This window comes from Gadus chalcogrammus, chromosome 22 (assembly GCF_026213295.1).
Source record: "Gadus chalcogrammus isolate NIFS_2021 chromosome 22, NIFS_Gcha_1.0, whole genome shotgun sequence".
In the NCBI taxonomy this organism is placed as follows: Eukaryota; Metazoa; Chordata; class Actinopteri; order Gadiformes; family Gadidae; genus Gadus; species Gadus chalcogrammus.
In genome coordinates, this window is record NC_079433.1 from 16,305,539 (window position 1) to 16,317,677 (window position 12,139).

Here is a 12,139-nt window from a genome sequence, read left to right on the forward strand (position 1 = left end):
GGGTGGTGACTTTCCACTGCCCAACCTCTCACCTGCAGGGCTCTTCACTAATAGATTATATAGGTAGTTGGATTCATTTGAATGATTCTTTTATGTATTAAGCTGCGTCATATGCCACTTAGTATCGCAACGGCAATAGTTGGAATACTATTACTGCTACTGCTGATATTACTGCTTTCCCATTCATGGTAATACTAATGAATCATGAAGTCAAATATCTATTGATGATAATTGTTAATTAACTATTAGTTAATTAACTAATAGTTCATTAACAGTAAACTATGGTCGAGTAATAATTTACTAATGGTGTACCTGTTTGATAAACGATAGCGGTCAACCCTAACCAACTTACCCTAACCTTACCCCTCTTCTCCCATAATAATGTTCATTACTGCATGAACTAATGTTTATAAAGGTTTTATTATTATGCCCTTAAGGGACCAAATATAAAAGTATAAAGCGATAATATAGCTTTATATTTCAGAGGGCTTCTGTGACATAGGCCTTAAGTTGCAAGGAATGGAAAAGACTCTTCAGCATTCTCATTCTTCCTGTCTGAGCATCCTAGCCGTTCCTCTCCCCCCAGGCCCACAGGCCTGGACCACCACACTGCATGGACCCCGCTGATGCGGAACGAATGAATTGACCGCTGGAATGGCGGGATGAGTGATCGCACCAGGGCCAGCCTTTGTGGATGAAAATACAATGCAGCAAAAACAATATTATCCCGCATTGCCTGGCGGTCGGTGTAGACAGGGGCAGTGATGGGACCGGTTCACAGTGATTAGACGGAGGGCTCGAGCCACCGGGCTGATTGGATTAGCAGCGAGCGGCCGATCACAGTCGCTGAGTAACACATGGAAGCTCGCCACGGTGCAGCACGCACGACCACAACACGACCCCCCCCCCCCCCCCCCCCCCGCGAGCTTCCTGTTGGGGGGGAGGACAGTCAATCTAATTCTGACAAGCAGCAAGAATGGAATAAACAACTGAAACTGCAGCTCTTACCCCACCACACGCTCAAGATGAAGACTTCTAGTCCATGAATTAATGTGTAAACATGGATTCAAAGAAGCCAAAGTTAACAAGGAAAGTAAATTCTTAAAGGTCCTTCCCAATGGTGTCCTCTGCTCTTTGAACTAGGTCTTGAACTTCAACATAGCTCCCAGTCATACGGTTCACTGTGCTGCTCGCTCCCCCTTCCCCTCTTGTGATGGCACGGCAGCCATCACAACATAACCATCAGACATGAATAAACACAACACAAAAAACGATTTAGCGCCAAACCAAACTCAGGGTCGGATGTTACGAGGTGCTGCAGAATATAACAATGGTTTGTTCCAAGTATTGGCGCCTTAAGTGTAAACTCAGTTAAGCACTTCAGTTCTGCTGCTGTGCCTCTCCTAGCTCTTCGCAGCAGCATCCTGTGAAGGCTAAGTATATATGAGGTCTTCCATATACATGGTCGATACCAAAACAATAATCGTATAAATTGCAATAATGTTGCAATTTATGCATTAGAATTATACAACAACCTGACTCGATGAAATAAAATCCCTTTAAGCATCCAATAAACCAGTCATACTCAAGTAGCGGCCCGCGGGCCTTTTGTGGCCCGCGGGGTGTCTATTAATGGCCCTCGAGCTGTTTTGAAAAGTTTTTTTAATTATTAAAAAAATAATAATAATAATCTTGCTGGGCGCCTATTTTGAAACCGCGCGCCGCGATCTCAATACGAGGCTGGGGTTTGCAACGATAAACAGATAGCACTCCAGCCCACAGACCGCTCCAGCCCTCCCAAACTCGAGGCAGACAGTCCATCTCAGCAGCAGTCAAGGCCGATTTAGGGTCGTTTTAGACGCAGAGACGTAAGCACGTAATTTACACAAGGGACTTGTTTTAGACAAGTTTTGATTTACGGTTCCTTTAAGGTTCCTTAAGGATTGCGCGTGTTGCAAGGGGATTCTTCGCCAGAACAGTAGGGGCAACGAACAATGAGCAACGAACGAATCTGTGGGCGTGGAAGTGGAAATCGCTGGCTTGTTTATATTTATAATTATCATAATTCGTTCTTGTGTTTTCTTTTTCTCCTTCTTCAAAATTCTTCATTCGCTTCTGTCACAGCCTTTTAAAAATGGCGCTATTATGCTGTAAAACCGGAAATGTGAGACTCCTGAAAGGATGTGGTTAGCTGGCCAATCACAGTCTTTGCGAGCTGCGTAGGGCCGTAGTGTTTTAGTCGCATAGTCAGGAATTTTGGCCGACGCACTTATGCACGTAAGGGGGGATATTTTACCGCGCAAGGGGGGGTTACGTATCTTACGTGCTTACGCGTTACGTCTAAAACAGAGCATATATCGGCCTCAGTCACACGTATACCGACCGGCCCCTTGAGTCACTGAAAAAAAAAATTGTGGCCCCTCATCATTTCTACTTGAGTACCCCTGCAATAAACCATATAAAATGGTCAAAATAAAATGTATTCAAAATGGGATAGAGAACATGACTACTTATTTTGACCTATGGACCAGTGTCCTCATGTGCAATTGGGCCTTTTCTTTTCTTTGTTTTTCTTTGTTACCATACATCTCTGGCTCAACACTTGAAGGATGCTGGTCATAACCCCAAGTAACTCCCAAAATATATATCATCAAGTATATCGAACAAATGTCACAGCATGGGTGTTGCATCAATAAGGTCTGGTTGATATTTTTTTGTATATTAACATCAAAATATGTCATAAGGTGGATAGAATACGTGGTTTTAAATACATCAGATAGAAAATAAAATGATAAATTGAACCTAATTGAATATGTGTAACAATCCATGTACAGATCATCTCGAGCTGGGTTCATAATAATAAACAAATGGCGCCCCCTTGTGCAAATACGTTGATAAGAATAACCTCTATGTTGATCTTAAAATATGATCGTATTTCCAATCATGACTCCGGTCAAGTTTTAAATCATACAATTTAACACATGCAAATCTCATAAAAGAAAATCTTTAATCGCTGCAGTTTTACCATCGAGGCGTTCGAAGCCCCCGTCGGTATTACAAGCGAAGCGCGCATGCGCGAGACGTCATGACGTCTCGCACATGCGCTGTTTGCTCGCCATACTAACAACAGTAAACACACAACACGTCCATGAGTAACGTTAACGCTGCTGCTGACCGCCATTAAGCTTGACTATTAAACGGCCGCATATCGGTAAGTAGACTGCGACACCGTCGACGGGGTTGAGGTTTAAGTGTACACAGCGTACTTTAGTCCCGTCCTGAGCCGGGGAGGCGGTCTGCTGTCGGGGTCGTTGATCTGCAGACACTTTAATGTGACAGGAGCTCAGCTAGCTAATGACGTACTATCACTAGATCACTACAACTGGAGCTCAGACTTCTTCTATATAATATAATGATATAATATAATATAATCATCTATCTATGTGTCCCACCTGGTGCACGACACTATAACTTGACTAGAGCCCACTGATCATCTGGGGGTTAGTCATGTATCCTCCCATGAACTCCTGTGTCTCCTCCCCTATGTCCTCCTGTCTCCTATCGTATGTCATCCTGTCTCCTCTCCTCTGTTCTCCTGTGTCTCCTATCCTCCGTCCTCCTGTGTCTCCTATCCTCCGTCCTCCTGTGTCTCCTATCCTCCGTCCTCCTGTCTCCTCTCCTCTGTCCTCCTGTCTCCTCTCCTCTGTCCTCCTATCCTCCGTCCTCCTGTGTCTCTTCTCCTATGTCCTCCTGTTTCCTCTCATATGTTCCCCTTTGTCTCTCCTATGTCCTCCTGTGTCTCCTTTGTCCTCCTGTGTCTCTCCTTTGTCCTCCTATCTCCTCTCCTATGTCCTCCTGTGTCTCCTCTCCTAGTAAACATTACACTTCTGCATACTTAAAGCTGGGGCAACCTGTTTATATGAGAAGCTTTTTTGTGTCATATTGGTGTGAAATCTGTGTCGCGACTCGCGAGAGTAATCCATGTGCTATGACAGCCTCTCCTGGCTGTCCAAGGCCTGTATCAGAGGAGAACTAATAATAAATAATAATAATAATTTTATTTAAAGTCCTTTCAAGACACTCAAGGTCACCTTACAGAGCATAAAGTTATAAGACAGAGGTTAAACATGAAGAATTAATAACACTCAAAAGACGCCTAAAGTGAAGGGGGGGACCTCACTAACCACTACCAATATGTAGCACCCACTTGGGTGCTACATATAACTGGGTGTACTCTTTAAAGATTTCTGTCCACTAAGGGATAAAAACCCTGTGTAGTAAAGAGTGACATGTAAGACTACTCCTGCATATTTAGTTCACCCAGAAATGGGCCAGCAGTGTTTGCACTTTGTCACTTAACTTCTGCTGCTTGACTTCAGGGAGTGAGGATCATTATGAGATAAGCTTTAGCAACAGAAGAGGTGCAGATTTTGCAATCAGTACTGGCCCACAGACTATAGGGCGAGACAACTACAGAATAATGCTATTCTTCAAGCCTATTCCTTATTCCTTAGTCCATCCACACTTGTCATTTGACAATATCCTCACCTTGTCAGTGGTCTATGTGCCATCTTTTGGCTTGGATCATTTCAGAGTCTAGCGCTCTGGCTGGTTCATCCAAACCCCCAGCCGTAACAATGTGGTTCCCTGTAGGTGTGGCTATGGGGAAGTCCTTCTCCCTCTTTGCTAAGCATTCATGCAGCGGCGATAGAACTCTTCTGGAAGATGAGGCCAAGGATGAGGACGGTGAAGGGAAGGATGTGTCCCAGTTCCCCTATGTGGAGTTCACTGGGAGGGACAGCGTCACCTGCCCCACGTGTCAAGGGACTGGGAGGATTCCCAGAGGTAAGGAGAAGAAACGTCGACCACATGAACATGCATAAGGATTTGAAGAGGGCTTCACACTATTGACAACTTGGCATTCCACATGCTTTTAATATCCAGAAATTGTTTTGTGTTTGATAAGTGGCATTGTAGTGAAAAAAAAATGATACCTATGACCGGCAAGAAATGACAAAGAAAAATCCCCCAAAAAATGTTGTCATATATTACGAAGAGCTTGGCTATGATGTATGTGGGGTTGGCAAATATTTGATGCCATTTTTGATTATGAATATACCAAAGCCTCACTGCTTAGTAAAAAACATGATGGTTGGGTTTTCAGGCCAGGAGAATCAGCTGGTTGCATTGATTCCATACAGCGACCAACGGCTGAGACCCAGACGAACGTAAGTAAACCATTTAACTCTCTTGATTCATGTACGGGATGCGGATGAGTGACGAGAGGCCTGTAAGATGTTCCTCAGAGCCTCCTCTCTCGTCTCATGCTATTAGCCTCCTCAAACGAACCTCCCACGAATCGCAGCGATGACGTTGTACCCTCCGGATACCAGGAAGCCTACAGATAGAGGCTCATTGAGATGTAATCGATTTAACCCAGCCTTCAGCCTATAACAACAGGATGTACGTCTATGAAGAGTTAAAGGCGTATGATCCCACCCCCCTCTGTGCGCTGGCGTCCCCCAGGAAGCTGTATGTGACGGCCTCGGTGCTGGTGTGTCTGCTGCTGTCCAGCCTGGCCGTGTTCTTCCTGTTCCCCCGCACCATCGACGTGTCCCACGTGGGGGTCAAGTCGGTGTTCGTCAACTACGACCAGGAGAAGCGCATCGTGTACCTCAACATCACGGTGAGCCTTCCAATTATTAAATTGACCGCCTCTCAGTGTACGTGCGTTTTGATTGGACCGCATTAGCCGTCAGCTGACCGGTAGGGTGTGACTAGAGCCAGAACTAGCTCCGCCCTTTAGACGGGGGGGGGGGCCGTAGGGCTGCTGCATGCAGCTGTGTAGGGGTCCACCGTCCACCCCCCGCTACAACTCGTACCCCCCGGAGGGGTCACGGTGCATCACTGGTGGGACACTCTATGTTCGTTGGGGCGTGCACGGTTTATACCACACAGTGAACCCCTAATGTTTAAAACCACACGGGTGAACCCCTAACGTTTAAAGCCACACGGTGAACCCCTAACGTTTAAAGCCACACGGTGAACCCCTAACGTTTAAAACCACACGGTGAACCCCTATCGTTTAAAACCACACGGTGAACCCCTAACGTTTAAAACCACACGGGTGAACCCCTAACGTTTAAAGCCACACGGTGAACCCCTAACGTTTAAAGCCACACGGTGAACCCCTAACGTTTAAAGCCACACGGTGAACCCCTAATGTTTAAAACCACACGGTGAACCCCTAGCGTTTAAAACCACACGGTGAACCCCTAACGTTTAAAACCACACGGTGAACCCCTAACGTTTAAAACCACACGGTGAACCCCTAACGTTTAAAACCACACGGTGAACGACAGCTCATAACAGTCTGTCTCTCCAGCTTTACTGCACATCTATTGGTTGGCCCTGACATGATGCGCCAGGTCAAAGTGTGACACGCGTGACTCTACCAAATCACTCTGGTCCATTCGGACCAGCCTCTACAGCGCTGCATGCAGTTGCACTGCCTTTCATCAGATCAACCATACTTCAATCACAGGATATTGGGTGTCCACACACTCACAGATTAGCAATGATTGCTTCATCTGGTTGCCATGGTAGGGACAAACAAGCTATCCTTCAGCAAACAACGCGGCCAACCACTCACATGATTCAACTTAAAATCGCTGTTCATTTCTCAAAGATTTTTGTATCATGTAGTACTGACAACAAACTAGACACAAGGTAAACGTTATTAATGACGTGGTATCTGAGGTGACAAACCTAGAGCGTAGTGTTACAACCTAGCTCAAGTGGCCAGAACCAAAGGTAGACACCACATAATGAAGGTTTAAACTAATATGTTTATGGCACAAAGAAACTAAAGGTTATTTATTAACCCAACCTGAGCCCAATCAATCCAGGATGAACTGCCAATTGAACTGCTGTGAAAGACGTATTGCATTATGAAGGTATGAAATGTGCACGTCAGTGAATCAGTGGTGCGTGTGAGGGTTTGGTGACGTGGTTAAAGTCTATAAAGGCAGAGAAGAGATAATTAGGCAAGGCAAGGCAAGGCAAGGCAACTTTATTTATATAGCACTTTTCATACACAAGGCAGACTCAAAGTGCTTCACATATAAACAGTGTCATACAATTAAATAAAATAATAGGTAAGTAAAAGAAAAACATATGCAAAAAATAGAAAGTTAAAAAGGCATTTTAGTATTAAAATAGAAAATAAAGGCAAAGTTATTTAGCAGAAAGCTATAGCAAACATAAAAGTCTTCAGTCTTGTTTTAAAGGTGCTCAGAGTTGGGGCAAGTCTTAAATCCTCTGGGAGTTTATTCCAGCTATTTGTTGCGTAGTAACTAAATCCTGCTTTCCCATGTTTTGTGTTTACTCTGGGGATAATTAACAGATTGGTCTCGGAGCTTCTTAGTGGTCTAGAAGGCTTATGTAGTGGAAGCATATCAGTTAAATATTTTGGGCCTAAACCATGTAGGGATTTATAGGTAAGCAACATGATTTTTAAAATCAATTCTCTGACTTACAGGAAGCCAATGTAACGATTTCAGAATTGGTGTAATATGATCAAATCTTTTGGTCTTTGTTAGAACTCTAGCAGCAGCATTCTGAACAAGCTGAAGCTTCCTCAGAGTTTGTTTTGGGAGATCTGTAAGGAGACCATTGCAGTAATCAAGCTTACTAGTGATAAAGGCATGTACAAGTTTTTGTAAGTCTTCGATGGACATGAGCCCTCTAAGTCTTGCTACATTTTTAAGGTGATAATATGCCGATTTTGTAACTGATTTGATTTGACTGTCAAAATGTAAATCTGAATCCATGATAACCCCTAGATTTCTGGCTTTGATTGAGGTTTTCAGGGACAGAGAGTGAAGGTGTTGGGTTACTTTAAGCCTTTCCGTTTTAGAACCAAATACAATTATCTCTGTTGTTGTTTTAGGTTATGTTTTTCTAAATGAGTCCTTATTTAGTAAATTAGTTGGTTTGGTTGAATGCTCATTTACTTGTCTAAATAGTCTTTAATACAAAAGGAAAAAGAATGGTGAAACCTCAGTGGATGGTGATCATGGCTGAAACATGGTGAGGGTCTCTGTCATCCCCCTAGCATAAGTCAGGCACACATCACTTCAGTGGAACCAAGGTAGATCGATTCTTAAATACATTTTATAACATTATTAGTTCTCTGGAAAGCGAATAGGGAAATAACAGCATTATTTGACATGCTGAACCGTGTTGCCTGGATAGATGTGTCTGTACCGTGTAGACACATTTTTTAAACAGTACAGATGAACCATACATCCTAATGAAACCACCGATAGTGCACGTGTTCCTTGGAAGATCCTGACCAAGTTCACTTCAGTGATTGAGTTATGCACAAATACGATTAATACAAATAAGCGGGCATTATTAAATCTATCACTGGTCCGCTACAGAGGAGCCCAGGGGCTTAAAAACGTGGTCACTTTAAGGCCTTCCCTCTTAAGGGATCTGGATCTTTTGGTGGCCAGTTGGCCACATCTCAAAAAATGACATCAGTGTCATTTTAAACCAAGCACTGTCCCAGGTGCTTCCTTTGACCTTCCTTTTACTGCTGTACTGCTAACGGTACACACTTCTAAACTGTTGTTTTAAAGTTGTACCTATCAGGAACCTTTTCAAACATGAGCCATACCCGGTTTAATTACGTTTCAGTTAAGCCTCTGTGGGGCGCAGAATACTTTGTGATTCGCCTATCGTGTAGAAATATGGAAAGATGGGGAGTGTCCAACGGCCTAGCCATCAGACCTTGGGAGGAGATACTAACAATGCAAGCACATGCTCATCATAAATTAAAATGCAGCGAGCCGACCAACACAGACTGCAGTCTGCTGAGAGCCCCTACTAATATGCAAATATGAGGTGTCAGCAGAACTTTAGTCTGACGGCTAAACTGTAAACCTTGATGTTTTTGGGAGGTTTTGACGGTAAAAAAAAAGAAAACCTTCACCCAACCGCAGAATGCATTCAAACATAACGTCAGAGCATTTCACTCACTAGTAGCTGACTGTTGGCTGTGACCTTTCCAACAAATGACCCTCTGATGGGAGCTGTTGTAGACTGTACCTCCAGCCCCTACGTGTTTGTGACTGAGAAACGGCCTGTATCCCTCAGAACACCCTGAACATCACCAACAACAACTACTACTCCGTGGAGGTGGCCAACATCACGGCCCAGGTGCAGTTTGCCAAGACGGTGATCGGAAAGTCTCGCATCAACAACATCACGGCCATCAGCCCGCTGGACATGAAGCAGGTGACTGGCTCCACTCCTAGCCTAGCTGCAGCCTTTGGTTTGTACTGTTCTAGAACATTGGATCTCAAAGTGCGGCCCGCGGGCCAATGGCGGAAACATTCTAATTCTGGGTTCCTATATTGGCCTCTCAAAGCTTTGAGAACCCCCTGTTCTAGAAGGTTTGAGGCTGGCTTCAAACGTCTTCTGAGTGTCTTTGCTTTCCCCCTCAGATCGATTACATGGTGTCGACGGTTCTGGCGGATGAGATGAGCTACATGTAGTGAGTACAGTCCTGCCGACAGGGGGAACAAAGGCACCATTAGGGGGTCACCTGGTGGGATAATCATTTCTAAGCTTGGGTTTCAGGCCGAACAAAGGCTGGGATCTACTGCCCTGATACATATTTGGGATTGGCCGATTGTGTCTCATTGTGTTGCTAAGCAGAATTAGCCATTGAGGTCACTGCTCAGACCCCATCCAGCGTCCTCCCAAATTGGTTTAATGTCTTTATCAACATGTTGGATCTCTGAATCACCAGCATCACATGACCCCAATCAAAACCCCCGATGTTGGGTGAAGGACGATGAAGAGCAGACCTTGAGGAGTTGCTTATCGTAATGCATTTCTCCCACCAGTGACTACTGCACTCTGCAGTCCATCAGGGTGCACAACATCGTGGTCATGATGCAGTAAGTATTTGTTGAGCTTGGTGGCTTTTAGTCCACTTACTTTTCATTGTTTTCGTTGTTTAAAGCTCCCCTTTAAAGCTGCAGTAGGGAAGAAGTTTCTATTTAGCTTTTTCCCCAAAAAACTAGCAAGAAATGGACCCACTGAGACACTGTCTGCTGTGAGTGTCTTTGATTGACCAGTGTAGCAGCAGTGCAGAGATATTCCCCTTTAAAGCTCAAAGAGAATGAGTGTAACCCCTGGCTGTCGATCAACCTGGTTCACACGATTGAAGGCTAGCATAGCTTTTTGAGCATATGCTACTAGCTAGCATATGCTTTTTGAGCATATGCTAGCTAGTAGGGCTAGCTGGTTGTAAAGTTATAAGATAACTGATGAGGGTCGGCTTGGCTCAGGAGTTAGAGCGAGTTGACTAGTAAACGGGAGGTTGCTAGTTCGGACGCAGCTCCACCTAGCTGAGTGTCGAGGTGTCACTGAGCTAGACACCTAACCCTAACCGGTCCCGACGAGAATGGTTGACTCTATCGTCGTTGTATGTAGCTTTGGATGAAGCGTCTGCTAAAGGTCCTAAATGTAATTGTGAGGGGGGAAAGAAGGTGGAGTCCCACTGTGAAATGTGGGAACAAATATCAGCATATAACTAGTCATTAAAACTCACTCTCAGTAGACAGGGGTCAGTGTCTACATTTCATATGTTATAGCAGAATTCCGACAAAGTAATGGTAGCGATACAAAGCATGTGCTTGTGTGCCTCGTTACCCTGTGGAGCGGTTTGTGCGTCGTCGTCCCCCGTCCTGACCTTGCTGTCCCCCCAGGGTGATGGTCACCACCACGTACTTCGGCCACGCCGAGCAGGTGTCCATGGAGATGTACCAGTACGTGGACTGCGGTGGAAACACCACATCTAACCACGGGATGAGCATACCGGCCAGCTTGTTCCAGCCTTCCCAGTGAACCCGTCCCCGTCCCCGTCCCCGTCCCCGTCACCGGCTGCAGCACTCCATGGCCCCCCGGTGTCATCATCCTCCCTCATCCTCTCGTTCATTTATTCATTCGATCCTCAACCCTGACTTAACGTTTGTGTTGGTCGTGCAGGCCCGTTGTGAAGGCAGCTGGCAACAGGAACCAATAGAAAAGCAGGATGATTCTAAACTTGAACGCACATACTATTTTACAAGCTAGAGAGAATGCACCTGAGGCTGCAAATAAATCCACGTGGCGTCCCTCCGACGACGTGCTTTGGGTATAAACTACTGATTAGCGCGTTCCAGCACAAATTGATAAGATTGTTGAAAGGTTCGTTATTCCATTTTTGAGCCTAAATAGAATTGCACACTGGGCTGTTCAAGCATAAAGCTTTTGTTTTTTGTTAACCTTGTATAAGCTTTTCCCCTTTCTAGGGAGCACCTTGTTAACACACTTTCTATGTTGAAGCTGCTTCAGCCTTGGGCTATAGCTTTCGTTCAGCAGCTTGGTGGTTATGTTTAAGTATTGACGCCAGGGCCATTAAGATTTAACTCAAGCCTGTATACTAATATTATTATTATTATTATTATTATTGATACGAGTGACTTAACCCATTGGAAAGGATGATAATCACTTTAATTTATGACTACTACTAAAACTACTTCATTCACGTAAACGCGCGCATGTCAACATGCATTGTTTTAACATTTATATTTGAAAAAGGAAAGTATTATTTTTTTGTGTAGGAGTCTTAACCAATTTGCTTCGGACTGGAAATCACATTTGTATATCACCTTTACAAGATTGTACCAAGTTAATAATATATTAAATGCACATGGATAAATACCTTATTTTCATCTCAACAAGTGAATGCCCATGTAGCATGTCATTCAGTTTAATTTATTTATTTTTCTTATGAAATGTACTTCTTTCCAATCACTAGTAGGGTAGCGGAGTGTCATACAACATCAAATACTTACATATTACATATTTTTGACAAGACTTCCACAGGCGTGCCGTGTGTTTCCTTAGCTGAATTAGTTCATCTCGGTATAAAAACACATGGTTTACCTTTAAGGTATTAGCACAATTTGATCAAGGAAGCAAATAAGGAAAATCTAGGAAATGAAATAACAGATGTGGATGCCTTCTTCCACCTTATATTAAGAACTCAAGATAATATTCTGTGACAGTTCAACGCTTT

General features: G+C 44.2%; 1 protein-coding gene across 1 annotated transcript; it reads left to right on the top strand.

The window, feature by feature from the left end:
- Nucleotides 1-3,092: 3,092 nt before the first annotated feature.
- On the top strand, nt 3,093-11,844 carry LOC130375876 (transmembrane protein 106B-like). The gene is made up of 8 exons (XM_056583018.1): nt 3,093-3,211; nt 4,654-4,845; nt 5,165-5,228; nt 5,527-5,686; nt 9,163-9,303; nt 9,513-9,562; nt 9,918-9,971; nt 10,785-11,844. The coding sequence occupies exons 2-8, from the start codon at nt 4,662-4,664 to the stop codon at nt 10,921-10,923; spliced, it is 792 nt and encodes a 263-aa protein (XP_056438993.1). The 5' UTR covers nt 3,093-3,211; nt 4,654-4,661; the 3' UTR covers nt 10,924-11,844.
- Nucleotides 11,845-12,139: the final 295 nt, after the last annotated feature.

Bases quoted from the DNA above. Each gene is read 5' to 3' on its own strand.
- LOC130375876 (XM_056583018.1), top strand. From the start codon at position 4,662: ATGGGGAAGTCCTTCTCCCTCTTTGCTAAGCATTCATGCAGCGGCGAT. The intron at 5,687-9,162 runs GTGAGCCTTCCA...TGTATCCCTCAG, and splicing joins TCGTGTACCTCAACATCACG to AACACCCTGAACATCACCAA. The intron at 9,304-9,512 runs GTGACTGGCTCC...TTTCCCCCTCAG, and splicing joins GCCCGCTGGACATGAAGCAG to ATCGATTACATGGTGTCGAC.